The sequence below is a fragment of the Malaya genurostris genome, chromosome 3 (genome assembly GCF_030247185.1).
Source record: "Malaya genurostris strain Urasoe2022 chromosome 3, Malgen_1.1, whole genome shotgun sequence".
Lineage (NCBI taxonomy): Eukaryota > Metazoa > Arthropoda > Insecta > Diptera > Culicidae > Malaya > Malaya genurostris.
The window spans coordinates 165,823,060-165,848,580 of NC_080572.1; the positions used below are offsets into that span (position 1 = coordinate 165,823,060).

The following is a 25,521-nucleotide window of genomic DNA, read 5'->3' on the forward strand; positions in this document are numbered from 1 at the left end:
CTTGAATTGTCCGAGACAAAGCCATGTACTCCGCCTCACACGATGACAAAGCTACGGTGGGTTGCTTCTTTACGTTCCATGAAATGGCTCCACCTTGCAGCGTAAAAACGTACCCAGTTGTAGACTTGCGGTTGTCTGGATCTCCTCCCCAATCGGCATCGCTAAATCCAATTAGTTCTGTTGATCCTTGGTTCCAGTATTCCAGCTTCTTCGTAGTAGTTCCTTTCAGGTAACGAATTATCCTCTTGGCCGCTTCCCAGTGCTGTCGTCCGGGATTAGCATTGAATTGACTTACAGCATTTACCGCATAAGCAATATCCGGACGAGTAACTTGAGCTGCGAAAGAGAGACACCCAACAGCTTCTTTGAACGGTATCTTCTTCATTTCATCGATTTGCTCTTGATTTCTTGGTCCCATTGATTTGTCCAGTCGCATACTTGGGTCAGCGGGAGTCGCAACTGGATTCGAATCCGCCATCGCAAATGCCCATGTCGCATAATTTTCCCGTCCTTTCAGCTTTTCAATGGCTGGCAGCGCGACGGAACTTCTGGTGACTCGAGCATTTCCTGCTTCACCCCTAACGCCGGTTGAATTTCCATCTCCTTGCCGAACAGGACTTCTTGCAAAGGACATTTTTATCTTTTCTTCAGGTTAGGCCTTCTGGGCCCATAACCAATTGCAGAGTTATAAGTAAAACCGCCTGGTTGGTTTGAAATATAACAGTGGAATGATTGTTTATTGAAAATAACAAAGTTCTTAGCGACGCGTTATTACCGACTACTACGACAAATTCTACTCAATAAACGGAGCGATCTTATTTTCCGTTCGGATGATACAGTTAACTTCAGACTCATGTTGTTCGTATATGCCAACTGTTTATTTTTTAATATGCCAACTGTTTTATTTAATAATGCACATAAGCAAGAGTGTATGATTTGTTTTCAGATTTTCCAGCTTCTCACCCTTTAGAAGTGTTTAATGGATCCCTAAAGTAATTCCGGCAGAAATGAGGTGAACAAATCCGTTTGATATGAGGTTCAGTGATCGCACAAAAGATTCCATTGAATTAATCTGAAATTAACTAAATTATGTATATCTAAACTATTTATCTACCATCTCTTTTAAATTTACATATAACTGTTCGTAGGAAACGAATAGAAAGATACTATCACAGACTAACAGACATGACAGTATGAGTAAATTCTTATATAAATAATTTTTCGTGATGCACTAGTTCCACCTATATTGTACTGCGCGAACTATTTACTATCTGTACACCCCTTGTGTTACTTAAAAGTTTTTTTACTAGTTGGTTTCCCCTCGTTTGTCAACACCGATCAGCTGCTTACAGGGATGCCTGATTTCATCAAAATATTTGAAAATGAATCGTCACAATAAATTATTGGATTACGTTGATAATATATTTAACTTTTTCGCGATGTTAGAAGGTAACCATTTATTTTTCTCAACGTTGCTCATCTAGACTATTTTTGATTGTGTTGGTAATTTTCACCCGAAATTAAGTGGCGGCAGACCAGAAGCAAGTAAACATTGTAACAAAACGGGTTCGATTTTGTTTTGCGTTGGAGGATGAGAAGTAGGCACATTTATGTATATAGTTTTGGCAATATGTATTAAATCTGTATCCTGCATGAAATTCGCATGGACGTATACAAATCAATACATTACAGGTAATTCTGTATGAATGGCAACTCTGTTGATAAATGAAAAAAATAAACACAGTCTAGATGACAGATAGGATGTTTTTGATAGGGTAACGTGGCGCCATCATGACATATGTGAGTACTGTCCCAAATAAAGGAATATTCGAAATGACCGTTAAAATGATTGAAGAATCTAATTTGAGTGTCCTGTCTGTTAGTCTGTGATACTATATCTCCCTTCTCAGAAGCATTTTCGAAGGCGGCGCAAGAATGTTAACTGCAATAGAAAAATAATATTTAAAAATAAAATTCAAGCACTCACCTGCACTCAGCTTTATCATAATTTGCATTGATGATTATCCACATTATTTAATAGCTCTCCGGAATTCACTAAATAAGAGGAAAAGACACAAAAATTCAAAACGGTGGAATTATTCCACAACTATTCCAAACTGTTTGTTTATTTATTCTGATGCTTCTTGGTAACTACACGCAGAGAAAAAAATTGTAAATATAACCAAATTTGGGTTTCACGCAACGATTTTTTTTTGTTAAAATAGTGACAAAAGAAAATCTGGTTTGATATAAATAATATTGCTGCTTGAAACTACAAAACATGATAATCAATTTTACTCAGTGTGTTAGTTTGTTTCAAACGACAATTTGATAAAAACAACAAATATTTCACTTGTGCGTTCCAGTCAATTTCTTGACAAACAATTTCACAGTGAATTCAATTTGAAAAATTTGTTACGAATGAACGAACCTTAGATAAAGTTAAGAATTGTTGCGCTTTAAATTTACAAACTTTTTAGTTGAAATAAATTACCTTAAATTTAGCTATTTCAACTAACGCTTTTGTTTGTTGAAATCATACATTTTTGTTTGTTTTTAAAAATAAAATGATTTCTTTCAAACTAATTTACAAGGTTATATTTAAAACTTCTTTTATTTCGATTTATATTGGTTTAAAAATTTCTAGAAAACAATTATTTTTAATTTTGAAATTTTTTAAGACGCTTCGTCATTCCCGTTGCTACACGATCGAATTATTCACATACCATTGTATGTAATTGTAAAGCCCTGTTTCTTAATTTTTATAGCATCCAAACGATTCGGTGCTCTATCAGTCCGACCAATATAGAGAACCTGCATCAAATATTTTTGGTAAAGAAAATGTGTTATGTAATGTTATACATATTTTTAAAATATACTTTATCGTCAATACATACACTTGTACCCTTAGGCCATGAAAGAAGCAGATCAATTTTTACTTATGAAACGCGTACAAACTTCTTCCGTGGGAGACAATAATGTCAATAATGGTGTATACGCGCGAGAAAAAATTGTTCTGGTTTACATGTAATAAAACTAACACGGTTCATTTAAACAGTAAACTTAGTTGTATCATTACACAAATAATACCATAGATAAATTGAACCAAGTTTTTTCTAGATGTGAAGGTATAGCAGGATTGAGTCAACGAGAACACTGAACTTTGGTTGACATGTAAAAAATTGTTAGTTTATTTCAACAATAAACTCATTCGGAACAATTATATTTTTGGTTTGGTTGGACCATAATTTTGATTCAAATCAAACAGAGATCATTGTTTTTGTTGAAGGGAGAAATTGGTTTGAAACAATCATATTCTAGCTTGAAATGAATATAAATCAAATTAAAAAAACTACTAACTGTTTTGTTATTTATACAGATTTTTTTAAATTTTATACAGATTTATACAGATGTCACAAAAAGTAAGAAAGAACAAATTTAACTTTTCTGTATTAGCTATCTTTCAGTATTTGATTCCAGTGACGATATAAAAGTCTATCAATCAACGGACAAATCACAAATTAATATGAAAATCTGTGAAATCCATTTATATTATAATTTGAACCCAATTTGAACTGATATTCAATTTTTTCAATGACTAAGTGAAAACATATATTGGAGAAGCCAAATGAATGAAAAACTAACAGAAAAGATGATTTTTTGGATACGCTCAGAGACAGTACTTTATTTAAGGAAGTAATGGCATCATGAAACTTTACTGTCAAACTGATAGTTGTATGAACCGACTTGACGTTGCATATTGGGCGTTGAAATTCCATGTCAAATTATAAAGTCATCAATTTCAAACTAGATAGAAAAAAAACTATGAAAGTTCGTCGTTGAATTGACTGATTGAATCTACCATCCTACAACCACAATCTATTGGAATAAAATCTTTTATCATCATTTTGTTGTAAGAATTTCATTTTATTACTGAATACAGATTAATACAAATTTTTTATACAAAGAATACAGATTTTCTATGAAAATATATGGCAGAGCTCCCAAGGAAAGCAACCTGTAGATAACCTGACCAACACACTGAAAACCAAATAGACTACTTTCAAATCAACGAGAATATCAAATATACATTTAACTCATGGCCGAAAGTGCTAACACAGATAAAGCGTTCGCATTTCGACAGGAGCTGCAAAAGCGCCGCGATTGCAAAAGTCTCATACAAAATTCCTGAATATTATTTGGATCCGACTTCCGGTTCGGGAGTTATGGGGTAAAATGTGCAAAAAAAGAAAATATGTGTTATAACTTTTCTCATAGATGGCGGTGAAAGGTCCTGTGCTGCCATGCGTATTTCCTGAATTCCATGCGGATCCGACTTCCGGATACGGAAATATAGGGTAAAGTGGGTTAAAAATTGTATACCATCACTTAAAATGGGAAAAAAATTTTAAAAAAATTCTAAATCGACCTCAAATCTTTTCCAATTGATAGTTTTTATCAGTAGACGGTCAAACAAACCGATTTCGGTTATTCTTTTAAGAATCGAAGAAAATTATTTTGAAGAATATCACACTATTATATATGATAGTATGATTGATATGAGAAAGGCATCATTACACCACTAGGTGGATTAAAACAGGTTTTTTTATTTAGCCCCGTCTTTAACCAATTGGTCATTCGCCAAGGGAAAGTATTCATTCTATTTACAATCTCTAGTACGGCGGAGTGCTATATCTTAAAATCAGGAAGTAATTTGGATTCTGAAACTGATGATGATGGCCGTTTCAAAAAAACTTTTGTAGAACCAAATTCGATATTTTATTGTCACACACAAATTAACATAATTTAGCGTAGAAATTAATCTGAATTTGATTTTTACAAACATCATATCTGCATGAAATGCCTTTAACTGACAGTATATCCCTACCGCATACATACTTTCGATATCTTTTATTGACTGGATGTCATTTCGTCTTGTAATTTATATTTCTTTTTTGCAGGTTCCATATCATTTCCATTATCTTCCTGGGTTAAATTTTTTTCTATCTCGTCCTCGTTAGTATCTAGCTGTCTTTCATCTTCATTTTGAGATTTGAATTGTGATTCCTTTTCTTCAATTTTACCATCAAGTACTAATTCGTTTTGCTTCTTTTCCAATTTGCGTTGGATCATCGCAGAAGTATCGATTTTGAGAATTTCTCTCAGGGCCATTGTAGCATAAGTGCTCGCCGGTAGAATAAAATCCAAAAGCAGAGCCTTATGAGGAGCTTCTATAAAAATATTTCTTTTAGATACTCAACGATCGATACATAAACTATTCATAAAATTATTCTGTAAGATATGGCTCATCAAACTTACCGTTTTTGTATTCTGGTTCCTGGACTCCATTCAATTTTTCTAAATCCGATAGAATGAGAGTGTCGGTAGGTTTTTCATAAGAAACCAGATTCCAATTAAGATTTTCAGGTTTCACAAAGACCTTTCGATAAGCTCCAGGAAGAGACTCTTTTTTTACTTTTCGCAGAAGCTTATCCGAAGACAATTCATCTTCTGCAAGAAATTCTTCGTACCATTTCCCACTATCATTTACTGGATAAGTTATATCATGACCAGGCAGAGGTAGAACAATGTCAAAAATTGTGTATTGAGAAGATTCGATATCTTCGCTGGTCAAAGGTTTCACCAAACTCTTGAAAACAGAACATTTAGTCTTATGTTCCTCCGATTCGGAGTCGTCTGCTTCTTCTTTTTGGTCTAATTCAAGTTGTTGTAGTGAAGTATCTGCATCCAGGGTAACTTGATTCATTGATTCATCTACCACTTTATCAACAAAAACCAAATCACCCGGTGTCAAACGATAACCTAGCTCTCGAAGTCGGCGAGAAGCAACTCTGTTCCATATCAAACTTTGATATGAATGGCAGTATAACTGACGTAGATTTCTAGCTAGACATAAAACAGCTCCTTTATAATCGCGATTATGAGACGCTAGCCACGACAGTATTTGCTTTTCAATACTTCGATTGCGAGAAGCTAGTTTACTTAACGCTTTCTTAGCATCGCCCGTTTTTTCCCACGTTTTACGCATTTCTCTCATAAACCAAGGATCGCCATTTCGGGGTTTCAGTATCCAATCGCACGCCTCTTTCCAATTACCTTTCAGTATTTCAATGCCAACCTTGTAGGTAGGTACTTCAGCACTATTTCCAAACCTCTGTAAACCAAAATAGTTGATAAATCCTTTTTCTCGAAACCCATCTAATGATTCTCGAATCACACACTCATCAGCAAATACCTGTCTCAATGCTATTCGGAATCGATTACCGCGTAATTGTCCTAGCTTTAGAGTATTCGGTTTAAAGCAAAAATTGCCGATTTTTAGGTTTTGCAGTTTTCTAGCCGCCGAAGCTATTCTATTCGGATCGAATTGTTTCAAACAAAACCACTGAGTTGTTTTTGCTCTACGATCTTTAGTTCCCGCATAGGCAAACGCAGAGGTAGAACATTTGAGAAAATCAGCCATTTGACTAGCAGCTTGGATTGTGTCAACATTCTCCTTATAAAGTAGAAAGTATGTGTAGTTATGTGGCCACAACCACTTCTTTCGACGATCCACATGACTTGTAAAATTATATGCAGTAACAGTGATGTATTTCCGTTCATTTTTGTTAATCGTTGATCCGACAATAGTTTTACCGAAAATGGATTTTATACCATTGTGGATCTTTCCACGTTCTTCCTTTGTCAATTCCGTTACGTCGATTTCAACGACATCGGAGCATTTACTTTTTCCTTGTGCTACCTCACGAATTTGTTCTAGTTGTTCTGCCGTTATTATTTGTGTCAACATCGACTCCACCTCGGCGTTAGGTTTCTCCTCCATCTCATCCTTTGGCGATTCTGGTACCGATAAATCGGTGATGACTGCCTCATTCCCATCAACATCAATTTCGTTAACATGGAAGTCCGAGAATCTATCGAAATAGTGTAAATAATGGATATTCTACAACGAATGTATTTTACCTAGATTTCAGAATCCCTTTGAATCCTCCTCCAGAAGATACGTATTCAGTAATAAAAACCTGCGACTCTTGTAAATCAGAAAGTGCGGCATCACTGGAATTGGGAGTCTTCTGCCAACTATTAGTTTGCAATTTTGAGCCACGGAATTTCGAAGATTGGCCTCCTCTTCCGCTTTTACGTTTCTCTTTATCATCACAGGAATTTTTCCACATAATATGCTGTTTTGCTTCACTTTGAAAAATCTTGGAAGTCATATCGATGGACAAGTATTTCTCGATTGCATAGAATATAAAAAAAAACGTTTCCGATCAAAACAAAACTACACGTGAAAGTTTCAAACGATTTAGAATGCAAGTCCAACATACGAAGAGCATTACAAATGGTCCTATCCATAAACGATAGGTCTGTTTCGTTTTTCTATCAATTATTAGGGTAGAATAAAACATTGTTGAGTGATATTTTTTTGGACATATCAACATGTGACGATTTTTGTCATTATATCGACGTGAGCATTTGAACATTTCATGGCGATAATAAACTGAAATGTGCTGTCATTTGCTTTGCTGATAGGACCTTTATTAATGTTTGTCTGTAATAATCAAGGCAGGTTACACGCTTATTTATTGTTGCTAAGTTTTGCAAAATATTGGTTTAACCCAAATTAGATAAAACTGAAATAAGTTCTCATTAAATGTCTTTCACTTTCTCGTTCGATTATTGTAACGTGATTATAAAATTTTTCTTGGATTTTACAACTCTGTTTGAAAGTAGAAGGTTTCGGGAATCATTTCATACAACGAGTTAAGTGATAAACGTGAAACCCGCTTGGTAATTAAAAGAAGAGCAAGTAAACAAAGATAAACTGTCACTCTCTTACATGTGCCTGCCAGATTTTTCCTAAGATGACAGCGTCGTAAGAGTCTGGCAACAATGCAACAACCGTTTCCGACAGATAATTTCGCCTAGCGGTTATTAATGGTTTTTTTTTCTGTCGGATTTTTGTGATACAAGACTGGCAAGACGACAATAACATAGCTTTTGCACTATCAAACATGATATGCAAAGCTTCTTCTCTCAATATACCAGTATTTTCATTTTATTTATCTGTTCTCAAGAATTGTTTCTACATTTGGATGTACACAGGATTGACGAAACAGCAGGATTGATGGTTGAACACAGAAAAAAGGAGGGAGAGCGATTTTGCAAGACGTGACATGGCGAGAGAATGATACAATTTTGCTTGCAAAATTTTGACAGCTACTAGAATCTTATCAGGCTTCTGCTGGCTACCAGAATTTCCCAGTTGCCAGATATGCCTCGATGATAATCAAAAGAGAAAGTAAACAAAGAGAGGATCTCATTTGCAGTTAGGTCCTTTTGTCGTTGGACTGTCGAAATAATTTCAAGCATTGAAGTGAATAGCGGCCTTAACACGAGAATTATTGATGTCATATTCAATGATTACTTAGTAATGACATTCCCAATTTGTATAAAGAATTCACGCATTTTTTTTATTATAACGGCCAATAAGCCATCCATCAACATTCACTTTGTAATTACTACTAATTCTTTGCGTGTTCATTGATAGGACTAAATACTTTAGGTACCCCTAAGTCACACACCACATTTCAAAAAACACTTCATTTCGAACTCTATCAATTACTATTAATAGTTATCTTTTTAGAACAAAGAGAAAACGTTGTGCAGAGTGAATTAAAAGATAGAAAAATTACAAAATACGCATGTTTGTAGATTTATGCCGGTTGTTATGGATGAGTTTGTAGCAAGGAGGAGTTCTTGCGTGAGTCACAATATGAAAATTACGCTCCTTTTAAATATATTGCTGAAACCATACACAGTAACCGTAAATAACGTAATGAAGTACTGGTTTCTCTTGTAAACTTTTTGTTTCGTAATTCATTGCACCCGTATTGTTTAGGTACACTAGCGCCGTCTTGAATTCAGTAGAACACATATGAAACAGGCTCATTTCTGTCAGGTTGTGTATGGGTTGAGATAAATTTTCAACACGGATGTTATTATCAATAAATACCCAATTTAACCGCGGTTGGTTGTAATCTTCGCAGACCAAAGCCGTATCGGAAGTAGGAATGGAATGTGTTGCATAGCTCTTGTACTGATGCGGTATGGGACTCAATGGTAAGAACATCAAACAGCACTGCTTGCAATAGATTTTGTTCACCGGAGCACGTACCGAAATAGAAATATTTAACGCGATTTATAGCGCTAAGTAAGCTGAAACTAATCAGACGCGCACGAACAAAATGAACACACCTCATGAACAACAAATTGATTTAGTTTTTACACTTGGAAATTGAGAATTTAGCAGGATAAAAACAAATAACGTGAACACCTTGCTGTATTGACATTTCAATTGAAAGTACAGAACAAGTTCCGCGTGAACTTTCTCGCTGCCTAAGAAAACACGTGGTAAATTTTGATAGTTCGAAGCACAGAACAAGTTCCGCGGATTGACGAAACAGCAGGATTGATGGTTCCATCATTACTCGTGTCATTAGCGGCCCTTACACGAGTCATTAAAAATGTCATTAGTAAAAAAAATATCATTTTAATGAACGTGTAGTGGTGCACTAATGACGAAATTTCTAACAAATTTGAATTACATCATTAGCGGCCCTTACACGAGCATTAAAAATGTCATTTTAAAATGATATTTTTTTTACTAATGACATTTTTAATGACTCGTGTAAGGGCCGCTATTAGTTAGTCATCATTTAATATGACATTTTTAATGCTCGTGTAAGGGCCGCTATTACTGAACTCGTAGACCTTACACGATCATTAAAAGTGTCATTACTTTTTAGTAATGACACTTTTAATGATCGTGTAAGGGCCGCTAGTAAGTAAATTTTGGTTTCACGCCACGATTTATTTTATCGAAATAGCGATAAAAAAAATTTGGTTTGCTTAAAGCTACAAAACAAGATATTTGATATTGCTCAGTGAATTAGTTTGTTTCAATAAATATTGTGTTAAAAGCAACAAATATTGTATTTGCGCGTTCCTGTCAGTTTCTTGATAAACAATTTCATGGTGAATTTAACTTACAAGATAAGCTTAAAACGAATTTACTTTAGATAAATGTAATATTTTTAGTGCATTGACTTGGCAATTGAAATGAATGATAAGATTCATGCATAAAATAAATTGTTAAAATCATACATTTTTGTTTGCCATTATTCTTAAAAAGAGATTTCTTTCAAATTAAGTTTAAACTAATCTTTAAACAAATTTTATTTCGATTTTTATCCATTTTTAAATTGATAATTGCTTTCAATAACAGTTAGGCCCTTTTACCGTGGGACTATAAAATTTTTCACGTACCACAATCAATGATTCGGTGCTCGATTAATCTGGTCAAGATAGAATTCCTGCATCGAATATTTTCTGAAAAAAAGTGTTATGTAATGTAATGCAAGTTTAGTAATATTTTGAATTATCCATACATACACTTGAACTGTTAACAGACCCTAAAGAAACGAAAGAAACATTTAGATTTTCCTTATAAATCACGTGCAAACTTTTTTGATTATCCACGGGAGAAAAATTCTCTAGTTTATAAGAAAAATAAACTGATACGGATAATTCAAACAATAAACTTAGTTGTCATTACACAAATAAGATCATAGATAAAATGAACCAATTTTTTTCTTGATAGAAATGTATGGCAAATATGTTGCCAATAACTTCAACTCAACTTTTGTTGACATGTAATAAAAGACTGATTTATTTCAACGATACAATATGCCGAAACAAACCAGTTTTTCATTTACCAGAATGAGAAATTGTTTATGTAGAAGGGAGAAATTGGTTCAAAACAATTACATTCTAGCTGGAAATCAACAGAAATCATATTTTAAAATCTACTGACTGTTTTGTTATTATAAACACGCTCAATTTAACTGCGTGCATAAGTGATAAAACTGACACGGTTTATTCAAACAATAAACTTAGTTGTATCTTTACACAAATAAAATTATAGATAAAATGAACCAATTTTTTTCCTATTGTAAATTAGTGCATGATTGAATAAACGAATACATTGCCAAAAACACCAACTCAACTTTTGTTGACATGCAATAAATGATTAATTTATTTAAACAATAAAATCAGCTGAAACAAATCATTATTTGGTTTAAAACAAACAGATATAATTGTTGATGTAGTAAGAAGAAATTGATTCAATACAATCATACTCTATCTTGAAATGAACAGAAATCAAATTTAAAAATCAACTGACTGTTTTATTACTTTAAACAAGCTACACCAAAACTGTTTCACAAATTTCGTGTTTTTTTTCTCTTAACTGCAAAAAAACGACATGATAACAGGAACATCGAAACATAGGCCGGTGCCAACCACAATAACGTTCGACAATATTTTAAAATGAAAAGAAACAGGTATATACATTTTTTTCTAATTCGTGGAAATATATAAAAAACGTGATGCCGAAATCAATTGTTTCAGTAAAAAATAAGCGAAAAATTCTTGAGAATCGATTCTAACTACGAACAAAGCATTGTGCTCAGCAATAGTTAGAATCGAATCGAAATTAGATTCAGTTTCAACTGATGAACTATTTTATACTATGTCCTCTACTACCTTATGGTAAAATTCGACAGTATGTTTAAACCAGTTGTAAATATTATATACAACTATGCGCATTGTAATATCAACCCTTAGCTACAATAGAGACTGATGGTAAAATGTACAACCATTGTACAACGGAATTTTAAAAATTACCATGTACATGGACATGGTAGTAGTAACTGGAATCATTCTCTAGATAAACATGATATATTTTCAGCTAAAACTCATTGGTACACTCTTTTCAACTTAACCCTTCAATATGATATCGAATACCATGATCCTTGTTTCAGTTTATACATTCCTCCCACATTATCGAAATGACGGAATGAGTAATAAATTCCCGAACAGATGTACATAACTAAATCATAACACAAGTATATCAATAGTTGATATGTATAACAATTTGTGTTATTTTGAAATATTTAACAAATGAAAACGGTTGAAAGTTGAAACTTATGATAACAATATAATAACAAAATCATTTATGATGTTTTATTTTCATTTGCAAGACTCATGATTGTGGGATACGTCTATGTTATGAGTAACCCACCTTATGCCCCTCGTTGAACAGATAGTACGACTCCAAGGTTAATACATATAGTTACACCTGTACGTAAACAAACTATGAGCTTGCGAGTAGGAGAGTATGACTGACGAGCAGGTCGTTCGCTCGGCCTTTTCCCACAGCGACCGCTGAAGAGGTAAGACATAATCGTGATGGGTGATTTCTCCCGGATAAATGCTAAGCTTCACAATGATAACGTTCATTAATTGAAAAAAATGAGTTCTTCCGTTGCTTTATATCGAATTTCAAAAAACTAAACTAAGAAACCAGATTACTAAACAAATTATTCATTAAACAAAAAAATCATTCAACAATTTCCAAATTCCTGCTTTTAGACTACTGTAGTTATATCAAATTCAGTAATAATTGTGATACAAACGTTTCAAAATCTGTAACGATTTTGTTCTCTCTAGGGTCATTTTTGTTATGAGTTTTGTTATTTTAACAGCTTACCATACAAAAATATTTCTAAATTTGTTTCAAAATATTTCTGAAATACATTACTCCAGTTAATATAATTCTGTTATTACCATCTGATCGGGTTCTTACTCGATTTTTCAGTGCTCGATCGATTCAGATTGTCGAGCTCTTCTATAAGCTATCCAAAATTAGGTCGTTATTTTCTCAAACTTTGAGTTGATGAGTAAAAATAGGTAGTGTGCTTTGTTATGGCATAACACTTGTACTAAACTTACAGATACCTAAATTTTGAGGTTTTCACTCGTTACCCAAAATTGGGGAGATGCACTTTAGTTGACTTAGGGTATGTTTCAACACAAAATTAGGTAGCGGCTGGTAAGAGTGCAGCGAATTTCAACAATTTATGCTGGAATTCAAAAAAAAGAGCTGATGCAATATATGAACTACATGAAATTTTCGAGATCGAAAAAAAAAATTGATGCCAAAAGTCTTAGAATTGCATGAAACCTCGAGATATAGTGTCATCTCGAAACATTTTTTTTTTTTGAAAATATCGATTTTCTGGGACTAAATCTCGACGAAATTTCATGTACTTATGGTAATTTTTCAAGATTGAAAATTTTCAATCCTTAACCGTCGGGATCCAAAAAAAAAAATATATATATATATATATATATATATATATATATATATATATATATATATATATATATATATATATATATATATATATATATATATATATATATATATATATATATATAATATTAGAGCGGTAAAAAACGTTTTTTGTTGGTTACGTCACTTATACCATCATATCTCCGGAACCAAAAGTCACAGCCAATTGATCTTTGAACTTGGTCAATGGCCCGACAGTAGCTTTCAAACGAGCATAAGTATGTTAAAATCGGTTTAGCCATCTCGGTGAAAATTGTGCGCGTAAAAATACAACGCGTTTTGTCGGTTACGTCACCTATACAATCATATCTCCGGAACCAAAATTCACAGCCATTTGATCTTTGAAAGTTTGTTAAAATCGGTTCAGCCATCTCTGAGAAAATTAAGAGCGCTGAAATAGCTTCGAAAAGTGCGCACACACACATACGCACATACACATACACACATACACATACACACACATACACACACACACACACACACACACACACATTTTCCGATCTCGTCGAACTGAGTCGAATGGTATATAACACTACGGGTCTCCGATGCTCCGTTCGAAAGTCGGGTTTTCCAGCAATTCTAATACCTTTCTTTAGAGAAAGGCAAAACGGGAAAGAACAAAAAGAAAACGATTTCACAATGCAGTCCGTATCTTCTCATTCAATTCCGACAGATTTCCGAATCAACCGGTTGTAGGCGAAATTCATTCGAAATCGGTTGTTGCACTGGAGGTGGAATTTATTCGGAATTCCACATGAATTCCACATGGAATTCCGAATGAAATTTTTTCGCCGATTCGAATCTGATAATGTGGGCTCTAGCTCCCGCTTGTGAGGAATTCTGGAAACCAGAAGGCTGGCTGCATTCCGGCTGCTGTCAAAATTGTCCAGGCGAAATTGCGTAATTATCTCGCCGTGCGTGTCTTGTTTATTTCCCTCCTTTTTCTGTTTTTATTCGACTTCATTTGATATTCGTCAATCCCGCATGTACGTAAAAAAAACGAATCTTGAGACGAGCTAAATGAGATTGAAATATGGATATGTTTGGTAGTGAGAAAGCAATGTTATTGACAATAACATTTTCCATGATTAGTATATATGAAGGGCAATAACTTATTGCCTTTCATATGTATCTTTTATTGAAAAAATAAAACCAAGACGCTTAAAATGTAGAACCGATTCAAAACAGTACTGCCAATATTATATGGCAAGAATCCGACAGAAACAGAACCGTTAATAACCGCTAGGCGAAATTCTCTGCCGGATACGGTTGTTGCATTGTTGCCAGACTTTTGCCGGAATTCTGGCAGAATTCCGGCAAAAATGGCTGGCAGACATAGCCAGCAGTCTGGGGGGAAATCTACCTGCCGCGTACAAGTGGGATTTCGTTGAATATCTCCGTGTATTTTTTCTCTTTAATTTATTATTTTATGCCCAAAGTTTCGAAATATTTATATTCAATATAATATTTTCATTTACAAATGAAAAACATTGCTAGACACGCTTATTTCATATTACAACAGATTTGTATTAGAATGAATTTGGTCTATGTCGTTCTGCACTGCAACGAAGCGAATTCAAGCATAAAAAATAACGATCAAGAAAACCGGTTTTTGTTTACATCACGCATACATTTAAGAAATAAACATAAATCACTACTACCTATTCGAAAACCTGTTCTACTCAAAAAAGTATATCGTGCCAACCAACACGCAATGATAGATGTATATGTTGAATCTTTCTCGCCTTTGTATAAAAGATCGTGTGGACACGAAAACAACATAAAAATATTTACATTCTATGCTCTTTCTCTCTTCTCGCTGTCATGAACTGCAGTCAAACGAACTCAATTGTTCGAAGAGAGAATAAACCGAGATGCTTTGCTTGGCTAGTCTCAGCTATGCTGCTGAGTGTGAGTCAGTCAGTATCGAGTTAGCGCTTTATGTGGGTTGTATCTTATATTCCTGCCGGTCGGTGTTTGGATAAAGCATTTCAGTTTATCCATAACAGTGTCGCATTGTTGTTGACATACTAAAACAATTCCCAATAGTAACACATTATTTAAGATTTGTTGTGGATTTTTAATGCAGAAAACGCTGTTGTGATTGTGATTTTTCGTGATTCTTCAATGTTTAGTAAATGCAACTGAAAGGAATAAACAACGAAGGATATCGTAAAAGAGAAGGAAAACAACCCTCACATATGCTGGCTACACTGTGTTCTTGTGAAGAAATAAAATTATGGAAAACGATATGGTTAGCGTAGAATGAAAAAAAATCAAAGGGCATCGAAATTGGTGAAGTTAGTGTTGGTACGACTAAGCGTAAGAAGATGCTATGAAAGTATGAAATCGATTCAAACATGCGCATGTTAAACAAAAAAAATGTCGAAAGTTGAAATAGTATGCGCATTTTGACTGAATGGCGGAAAGAAGTAGTGAATGTTTAGATTCTTTCTAATTATTCATATAAATAACAAATCAATTTCCTCACCTAATGCGGAAGAGGTTATTATGCGATTTCTCCTATTCGTGCCTTAAGAACTAAACCATAATTACGTGGCTTATATTCTATTGAAAGAAAACGACGAAAATATGCCCATGAATTATAAAAGTTGAAGTTTGTTCAATAAACTCGAGTGTTTTGGATGTTTCGTTGATCATATTATTGTTTGTAATAATAATAATAATAGTAATTGCCAGTGCCAATTCTCGGTGAATCTTTCGGATGTAATCCAGCTGATAATTTTCATTAACAGGTAGGTCTAAATGTTTAGAGCTATTGCTGATTGAAATTTTGTATGCAGCGGCAGGATAACGGCGCTCGATTCTTCTCATATACTAAAATCAACTTGTGATCTTTTCTAATGTTCATCGAGAATAGTTAACGAACATTACGATAGTCCCACGACAGAAGGGTCTAACTGGAAATGAGAGCCTCTCTTATGTTCTCTTGCTCTCTTTGCTTCTATGTCCTTTTGAAATGTTCGCTTCAATTTGTTGAAATAAATAATAATTTACCAGTACTGTTCTTTCTTAAAACCGAAGCGAAGATATTGTGTTCGATTTTTAACAAATCGTTGATTGGATGTTGAGGGATCTACAATGTAACGTTGTGGCAAGATTGACCAAACCATGGTCTTAGCTAAAAGTAAAAAAAGTAACGTTGTACGGATGAGATGGCTATTGGTAAAACATTTCTAGTTGTTTTTAAACGAGATTGTTATTTAAATTTTTTAAGCGTTTAGGATTGCAACAAGAATGGATATAAAGACAGTGTTGGCATTTTATCCGTAATGCTAACTACAATTCAAAAAATTAGTGGATTTGACAAGTCATTTGTTTGTTTGGAATGAAACTGACAGCAAATATTTCTTCCAAACGGGCAGCTAGCGTTAATCACCTTACATTAACACTAATTGAAACCATTCAATCCTGCCTTTATCAAATAGCACTAACATCAATGAGTTGAATTTTTGCTGAAAAAAATTCTGCATGAAAAACTTCGAAAGAATTTGCTGTTGTATTTTCTCAAAGAAAGATAAAAATGATGAATATTTTTCAACGCACATTTTCACAACGTTTAACGAAATGAAATACTTCGCAAATGTTGGTAATTCAAATGTGTGAAGTCGTTTTCTATCAAACGAACTATCCATTTCGGACATATATTAAAACAGTCCTGTACGGTTTGCAAAGCGAGTTATTACTTTTATATCAATTTAACTGTCTCAGTTTAAAACACCAGATGCGCGTCTTGAATGATGTTCAGTCAATTCAAGAATACTATAGTACTATATACGTTCCAAATATAAGTATAGCAAATCTCATAGAATATGGGACAATTATGCGCAGAATGCCAGTGTAATCTGTTCAATGAATGAAGATAATTCACTCAACAGTATTTGTAGCAAGAAGAGTATATATATATATATATATATATATATATATATATATATATATATATATATATATATATATATATATATATATATATATATATATATATATATATATATATATATATATATATATATATATATATATATATATATATATACTGAGGTCTTTTTTTATGCGAAGTTTCAGAGTTATGCGGTTTTTTTTTATGCGAATTTTCAGAGTTATGCGGTTTTTTTTATGCGAATTTTCAGAGTTATGCGGTATTTTTTATGCGGTACGTAAATTCGCATAAAAAAAGACTTCAGTGTGGATATATATATATATATATATATATATATATATATATATATATATATATATATATATATATATATATATATATATGTATATATATATATATATATATATATATATATATATAATATTTTAATGAATGTACCTTAAAAGTTATGGAACTACTAAAACTAAATGGAGCACATCACATTCATGTTACAATTGAAAAACACTAAGCCGTGGTCGATTGTTCTTCTAAATGACGTTGCTGGGAGCCGTGTCGGCGGAAAAAATGTTTTTGTTATGATCGTCGCAACGTGCGCGTCTGAAAGTGCAAAATTTTACAAATGGCTCAGAGTTTTCGTCTCGACGTGAGTCCACCAGTCGCCGAGAAAGAAAATAACAAGCGAACCAAAATAAAGAAATGCGCATGCATGAACATACAAACTTTCCACAAAGTAAATCTTGCATGTTTATATTTATAAAACCTCCTAGACGGGCTGGGGTAATATGAGAACCTTTCTCCCTTGCTCTGATAGAAGAAATAGGCCACTTGCCGAGTGCTGCTGGTATGGCGGGAATTGTTTACTTTTAGCGCGCGTGGGTTTTCGCCTAATACCGGGAAAGTTGGGTGAGATATCCGACTTACGTTTGGCGAATGGTGAATATTTAGATTGTAAATCCTCCAGTCTTGTGTCTGTGGCGTCCGCCTGACTATAAACCACCAAGACTAAGAGATTCGTGAATGAAGCGTGCGTTCGACATGCAAGCAACAACAGCATTTTAGATAATCATTGCCCGATTTTTTCTGATGCAAAATGGTCCAGTCTTCGCTGTTAGTCGAGATATAGATTCGTTTAAATGAGCGTGTCTGCTCATTGAATCAATAAACGATAGTTTGAAAATTCGTTCGACGCACGTCTAGCGTTCAAGGAGTAGACACAAAGATGACCGATACGTTCAACAAAAATTAAAAGGAAAATATTAACTTTATTTGTTCATGTGAATGAAATAAGTTCCGATTAAAATTTTAAATTTTATTGAAAGCCCCGATTATTATAGGGCCTTAAACTGAACGAATCATTCAAAACTCCTACTTGGTTCCACTATGGTAGTGTGAATATCGGTACGAAGTTTTAAATTAAGGCAAATATCTTTCGTAAAACAGAGTAATGGTAATCGAAAAACTATACGGTAGATATGATGCCTGTATCGGGAAAATGGCGGTACCAAGTTATACGAACGAAACAATCTATGCTCAGTTCATTGCTCCATGCGCTGGCCTTCTTTGTTTTTATTTGCGGCAACCCTGTCGAGTTGTCATCGTCTAGATAAAGAAATCTTGCCTGCCGGCATTTCCGAGATTACAACATACTTCGGCATCGGTCGGTGTATAAATTGAAACATGAATATAATGGGACGTAGAAATCTACATCGAGGAGGAGACAGTTTGAAAACTTGAATTCTGTGCCGTGCAAGCTACTATTTATTCATATATTAACAACATAACATACAATGGAGCAGCAGTTGACGTTAACAACGACAGTATAAGTTTTAATACGATTCAAGAACATCGATTAAAGCGTGGTTCAACGATAGAGAAAAAAGAGAAACTAGAAAACATGCTTGTGCTGTTACCCCGCTCTTTCTTTCTCGCTCGCTTCGGGCTTTTCAGTCCTGCAAAGGAACTTTCACATGAACGGTGTATATGTGACAGCCCCGCTTTTAATAGGCTCATCCATCCCAAAGACCATTCCGGTGCTACCATCAGCACACCGGATGGCTACCGAACGAAACATCTCTTAGTTCCAAATCTAAAGCCTACGGGCTTTATCCACTTTCATTTCTCCGCGCTAGGAAAACGCGTTCAAATGGAATATCCCGTCAACTATTCCAATAACATTCACGGAATCTATTTTGGCTCTGGTGGAAGCCGCCTCGATTGATCTGGTCTGATTTCTTTGTACGGGACAAGCTATTTGGATCCATCCAGGCTACGCTTTTATAATAATTTATATCGTTTTTTTATTTTATAATAATCATGTTCTCTGATTTAATGTAAGAGATAATTACTATAACGAGGAAACGGGGAACGATCAAGTGAAAAAAGAGTTGGGCCTTCGATTCTTCTTTTCATAGCACGGCCCACCATCATCCTGCTTCACGCCAGTCATTATAAGACTACTCCACCAACTGGTGCTTTCTCGCCAGCATAACGTTTATATGTGTAGACACCACAAAAGAGTGGGCAAATCTATAGAACTATCAGAATAGGCGTTGAACTCTACTGCCGCTACCGGAGAGCGCTCGCGCCCATCTTGATCACTGGGTTTGCACAGATACGACCCATCAAATGAAATGATTTGCAGAAATACAGCCTACTTGACCGTTCAAATGTATCTTTTATGAAACTAATGTAGCCTTATTTGTATTTATTTTTAATTTATAACTCTCAGCGGTTTGTATTTTGAACTACTGTTTCGCTTTTCACTGATAAATTTACTACAGTCGATTCCTTCTGCATCTTGGAAACATTAAGTGAACGAACGGTAATCAATATTCAAGCTCTCTGGGCTCTGAGGGAGGATATTCTGGTGTTGACGACATGAAAATAAATCTGTCCAATCCTGTTCTTTCAATAAAATATGACCGCGCGAAAGAGTGCAAGATACGGCAGAAGAATCAACAAACAATCAGAGGGCAAACGACCGGTTTTCGTCGCATTCCGCCCCACTTCCACCGCTAAACCCGACGACCACACCAGAGTCGTACAACGGGTTCTGCTTGCTTCATTCTATCCTATTCCAACTGGCGTAGTTTATCAGTCTTCACGCGAATAGGGTTCTGTATAACAATCCGCAACCTGTTGGTTGATAAGATCTTTGTTTACTTAAAATCGTATGGATTGATTTTGGAATGGTTTGAATGTGTTTGTGAACGCAATCGATGATCGATGAGCATTTAGAAATCCATTCTTGTGTCTATGAAATTCACTTACATGAAACAGTTTGGCGAGTTTTAAAACATAATAAACCTGTTGTTTTGATCGATAGGTCACTCCTTCACGGATAGAAACCCGTTACCGTTGTAATGATTAAAAATTCTTGGAATAAACCATTTAAAACTTTTGTGAGGTCATGACAATTATTCATGGTTTTATGATAAAAAATCCAAATCCTGAGCAATAAATTTTATACTAAGAAAACTTAATATGGTTGGAAAATGGACTAATTCCAGAGTGTATTTCATTCGAAATACATAACTCCAATTTTCTTAATCAAGTGATAATGGCGTAACGTGGTTTACTTGATTCTGAGTAAAGTTCATTTATTAAATGAAAATTATTTTTTTAGTTGCTGACTAATAGATAATTGACACCCTTAAGGGGCGGGTAGGATCTAACACTTGAAAAATCATTTATTTTTTTCTTTGTATTTTCTTATAGTAAAACATTTCAAGAATATTCTGTGAAAATTACAAGCTTATCGGAACAAAACTCAGCAAGTTATGAGCCTTTATCTTCTGTTATATCATACTGCGAAGAAATAAGAACTCGGCGCATAGACCCAAGACTTCTGCTTTGATTGACTTAAAAACTTGACAAAACATTCTTGAAATGTTTCATTAGAACAAATTATAAAAGAAAAAATATATTTTTTCGAAAATATTAGACCCTACGGGCTCCCTTGAGTAGTAAATCGTTTCCATTGATTTTATAGACAAAAAAACATTGAACGCGTTTTTCTCGAAAGCTGGCATTGAAAATCCGCGTCCATCGTCATTAACAAACTACTGCACCAATTTTGTTCAAATTTTGCACACACTTTCTACATATAAAAAACCAGCCCCAACGTTTTCCTTTTCGTTGTTTGTTACTTTGGGGAGATTGTACAGCTACAAAATGGCGGATTTTTTTGTGAAAAATCTACGATCTACGAATTTCACTTTGAACAACCATTCAAAATTTTAAAAATTAAAAATAAATCAAACTGAAACTTTGGGGTCTAGAAAAACTTCTACTCTAACTTTGCTGCTTTGATTTGTTCACTTCTGATTAGTCTGCGCTGAGATACAGTGGACATCGCAAATCATGATTTTTAATAAATGTCCTCAAAAATACCTCTTCACCTGTTTCTTTTCCTGTCTCCATCCAGATATTTTGTTTTAAATCAGACAATTTGTAAAAGGAGAATTTGTGAAAAAAATTATAAATTATTCCGCGGTTCATAGCAAAAATATATAAAAGTCTTGGCATTTTATTCCTTTTGTGGATCTTGATCTTTCTATTTCAACAAACTTCGCAGCCGATTCATAGCGTACAGAATCATGCGTCCTGCTGATACTAAGAATTCTTCCAGATCGGGACTCGAACATACGACAATTTGCTTGTAAGACCAGCGCCCTATCCATTGAACTGACAACAAAGGCAAAAACATATGCTAGTTTTAAATATTAAATTTGTTTCAATGGCACAATGAGCACAAAACTGTTTAGAGAACGCGTTGTTTTGGGAGTCGTTCTGCAAAAACACAATTTTTAGACTACGAACAAGGAATCTGCTATTCACCATTTGGTTATTCAAAAACAAAAAAGCTTTTGAAACATTGGTTATAGTCAAAAAATCCAAAAATAATGCACGATCACGCTCTAGAAATCTGAAATAAATTTAATGGCTTCAAATAGAACGGCCGAAAATAGATTATCCATGGACTCGCAGAAGTTTCATTGCACCACTACGTTATATGCGAATTAGGAACTGTTGTAAAATTTTCGCTTGGAGGCAAAGATGGATTTTTCCATTACATAAATATGCTTAAATTGGTCTCAACTAAATAATATAAAATGCGTAGATTTGAAATAAAAAAAAAACACTGATCTACCTGGTAATCGCTTTCTGCAATCTCCGTTGCTCTGCCGTCTTCGTTGAACTTGATTTGTGTGCTGCCTGTATCTGGCCGTAGGTATAGCTCTTGGTGGCGATTAATGCTGGGATGCTTCTTGTGTAGCACCACGCGATATGTGTTGTCTCTTCTGAAACAACACAACAGGTACTGAACACCGTACAATATCTGATATCTGGTGGATTTCTCTGCGGCTCAGCACTTATGTGCCGTAGCACCTCTGTGTCAGCGTTTTGCGAATGGCACCAACAGGTTTTTTACCTCTAGGTAGAGTTGTCTTCGTCTCGGTAGCAGCCGTTACCTCACGAGCCAGTAATAACAAAGCACAATCTGTTTGCTTGAATGCTTTTTACAGAATAAAAAAAAGATAGTTGATTTGGTCACGTTCATTAACTTCGGTGTGCGATTAGTTCGGATTTTAGCGACGAGCGAGCAAAATTTTGATGCGTTGCTCGTACCACCCTAATGCACACAATAAAATTTGTCTCATGATCTTAGGAAGATTAAGTTGGGTTGCTGCGCAAAAACAAAATCTGCATCCCAAAATAACAGTGAAACATAAACGCCACGCACGGTTCATTATACTTACTCGTGTCGTTTGTTTTGCAGCTCGATAGCACTTTTTTTTCTCGCAAATGGTATGACAGTACAGAGAAATCTCATGTCGATTTTCATTGAAAAACATCGGGGTCGGGGATTGTAGAGACACTCTCGAGCTGCAGTGGCAATGAAACATCGCCAGAAGATTGCACTTCTGATCGCAAGAGCAAAAATCCACGAAGCCGGTGTTTTTCAATGGAAAACAACATTAGTAAACGACATTACGGGAAAAGACACCACAATTCCGTGGTAACGTTTTGGTTGAACTTTCGCCGCATCCGTTTGCAATTTTTCTTCACGATTCAACCAACATGTCTCGACTTCGTCTAGCTCAAGTGTTTGCAAGGTCTGCTGTTTTTACTATCTAGTAAAACAGCGTTCGAGTGGCGTCTTGCAGGGAGCATCGAAGCTATCCTAAATTATACTATACAATCTCATGACGCGCACACGTCAGCAATTTTTAGAAACTGATGAACGAGTCGAGATGAGACGTGGTCGCAATGAAAAATAGAATGGGTTGAAAAAATGTTTACGAGTAAAAATAAATCTTTGAGGTTTTTCGGATCCGAATGGAAATCGCGACAGTGCGCGTCTGTTGGGAACACGATTCAAAAAGGGAAAGGAAAAATTGTAGACAAAATTAATTCCCTATTTGAATGAGAACCATGTGGCATTTTATCACACTGGATGTTTTCATGCTTTTGTGCATTCGAATAATTTCTCTTTCTTTGCCGTTCAGAACACTGAATAAGTAAACTAAAGCAACGAGTTTCAGCATCGCGATATTTTCTGCTCTCTCCTAGTGACAGTTATGTAGTAGATTCGTCTAATGATAGATCTCTGTTCTGGCTTTTGAACGTCCAATCGAGAGAAAAAGTTCGGTTCCTCAAAACAGATGCAGGTTGATAATGGTTCATCGCTAAATTTCGTCAGAAGTGAACGATGATCAAGTATTTATTGTCGAACTGACTCTCGAATTCTCAAGAGCGCAACTTGCGTAACAAGATGCTACTTCTTGAACAGCATGGATGCTATTTTAAATATGGCAACCGTACTTCTTTGTTCATTTTGCCGATTCCAACATCGACCGGAACAGAGACTTTGATACCAATTCGAGCAATGGATGTGAAATAGTATGATGCTTGCTTAGTTGAATGAAATTAGGCACAGTTTTGGTAGACAAATCATTTTTGTTGAAAAGATTTCATTTCACTGCCACAAACGAACATTCGGATGGCAGATTCTTAGAACGTAAGGCTGCTATGTCACCCAACCAAATAAAACCCTAATAGTAAAAGATTCCTACAAAACTACCCAAGAATGTCATTTTATTGCCTTGTATCGATCGCATTCTGACAAGCATAACGATTCCTCACTATCTCAATTTGCATTAAAGGTAACGTCATTGCGACAGATCTTTCCAGATTGCAAAGGTTTTATTTAACACACTTAAACCGAGCGCTGAGTTCTCGGGAAGTTTTAGTTCCTCTGTAATATCCAGCATCACATTAAATGCTGCTCACATTCGCATACCTTAGTAATTACGTGTAACTTTGTTTGACGCTATACTCATTTGTATCCTTAGTCGGAAATGAGTTGACTGATGTGATCGATATTCGGTGAGTCATGTACAGTAAGTCAACCTTATCGAAAAAATCACAAAAAGTAATTCCTACTGATAGCGTGTTTAAACAAAGGTCAAACAAACCGGGCAAGCTTTTTACAATGTTTTCCTAATTATACTTGACATACAATCGGTATAATAAATATGATACAAAATTGACAAGTCCAGTTTTCGATTTTGTTGGAACCGATTCCTAAACGTCGTCAATCGCTGCCGCATAAAAACAAGGTTCTCTGATAATTATGCAAAGTGTGACCATTTCAGCGGTACCAGCTAGTTACGTGTTCGAACTGGCAAATAGAGTATTGGAATAAATTATCAGCGTTAAGCAACACGTTAAGGCTTAGAATAAAATCACAGACCGAGCATAACAGTTGACGGAGGTAGCTCCACAGATAACCGGATCTCACATTTGTTATTTTCTGATCGGCGACATCTAACTGTAAGAGCTCACATCGGCGTGATCAATATAACATTGCTAGATAAAAATTTCCGATGATCAAAACAGTGTCCCGGTTTATAAAGCTCGTTACCTTACCTACCTACCTGTTGCATATGGTATTCTTAATTTGTTTCAATTTTTTTTTCGTCAAATCTTTAGCTGAGGCCAGTCTACGTTGAAATCCACCCACTTAGCTTGCTGACAGACTTTGCCGGTCGACAGTGATGATTCCGAAGAAGATGTATGCATTTCTCGTAGACTTTTTGTTTGTTTATTTATGTCTTGCGGAAGAGTAGAATTTTAATAACAGCCACAGGTACCCTCACCGATAGTGAAGAAGGCTGAAAAGAAAAAATAAGATAAATGGTTTTTCTCTCTTTTCCATTTGCTCTAGTGGACGGAACAGACGTGCTTCTTTTAGTTTACCAAGTTGAACGTGAGGCATAATACGATGAGCTGAGAAATTGGGTAGCATGGTGTGAGAGTACATCTGTCCCATTGT

General features: G+C 35.0%; 2 protein-coding genes across 8 annotated transcripts in view; one reads left to right on the plus strand and one right to left on the minus strand.

Moving 5' to 3' along the window:
• Positions 1-4,755: 4,755 nt before the first annotated feature.
• On the minus strand, positions 4,756-7,355 carry LOC131437645 (pseudouridylate synthase 7 homolog). 2 transcript variants are annotated; one of them, XM_058607123.1, is made up of 3 exons: positions 6,985-7,355; positions 5,320-6,935; positions 4,756-5,228 (listed from the first exon to the last, which is right to left on the minus strand). In XM_058607123.1, the coding sequence occupies exons 1-3, from the start codon at positions 7,236-7,238 to the stop codon at positions 4,912-4,914; spliced, it is 2,187 nt and encodes a 728-aa protein (XP_058463106.1). In that variant the 5' UTR covers positions 7,239-7,355; the 3' UTR covers positions 4,756-4,911. The 2 variants fall into 2 exon arrangements, with proteins under 2 accessions (XP_058463106.1, XP_058463105.1); XM_058607122.1 differs by having other exon boundaries at positions 4,756-5,231; positions 6,985-7,352.
• A 7,842-nt stretch (positions 7,356-15,197) lies between these two features.
• Positions 15,198-25,521, plus strand: part of LOC131439583 (semaphorin-1A) — a 125,517-nt gene continuing 115,193 nt past the window's right edge. For all 6 annotated transcript variants that reach the window (XR_009231147.1, XM_058610770.1, XM_058610772.1 and 3 more), the window contains exon 1: positions 15,198-16,035. The gene's annotated coding sequence lies outside the window, so the exon portion shown is untranslated. The remainder of the gene's footprint in view (positions 16,036-25,521) is intronic.

Coding starts and splice junctions, on each gene's coding strand:
- LOC131437645 (XM_058607122.1), bottom strand. CDS start 7,238: ATGACTTCCAAGATTTTTCAAAGTGAAGCAAAACAGCATATTATGTGG. Junction 6,936..6,984: donor AAAGGGATTCTGAAATCTAG/GTAAAATACATT, acceptor CTATTTCGATAG/ATTCTCGGACTTCCATGTTA. Junction 5,232..5,319: donor GGAACCAGAATACAAAAACG/GTAAGTTTGATG, acceptor ATATTTTTATAG/AAGCTCCTCATAAGGCTCTG.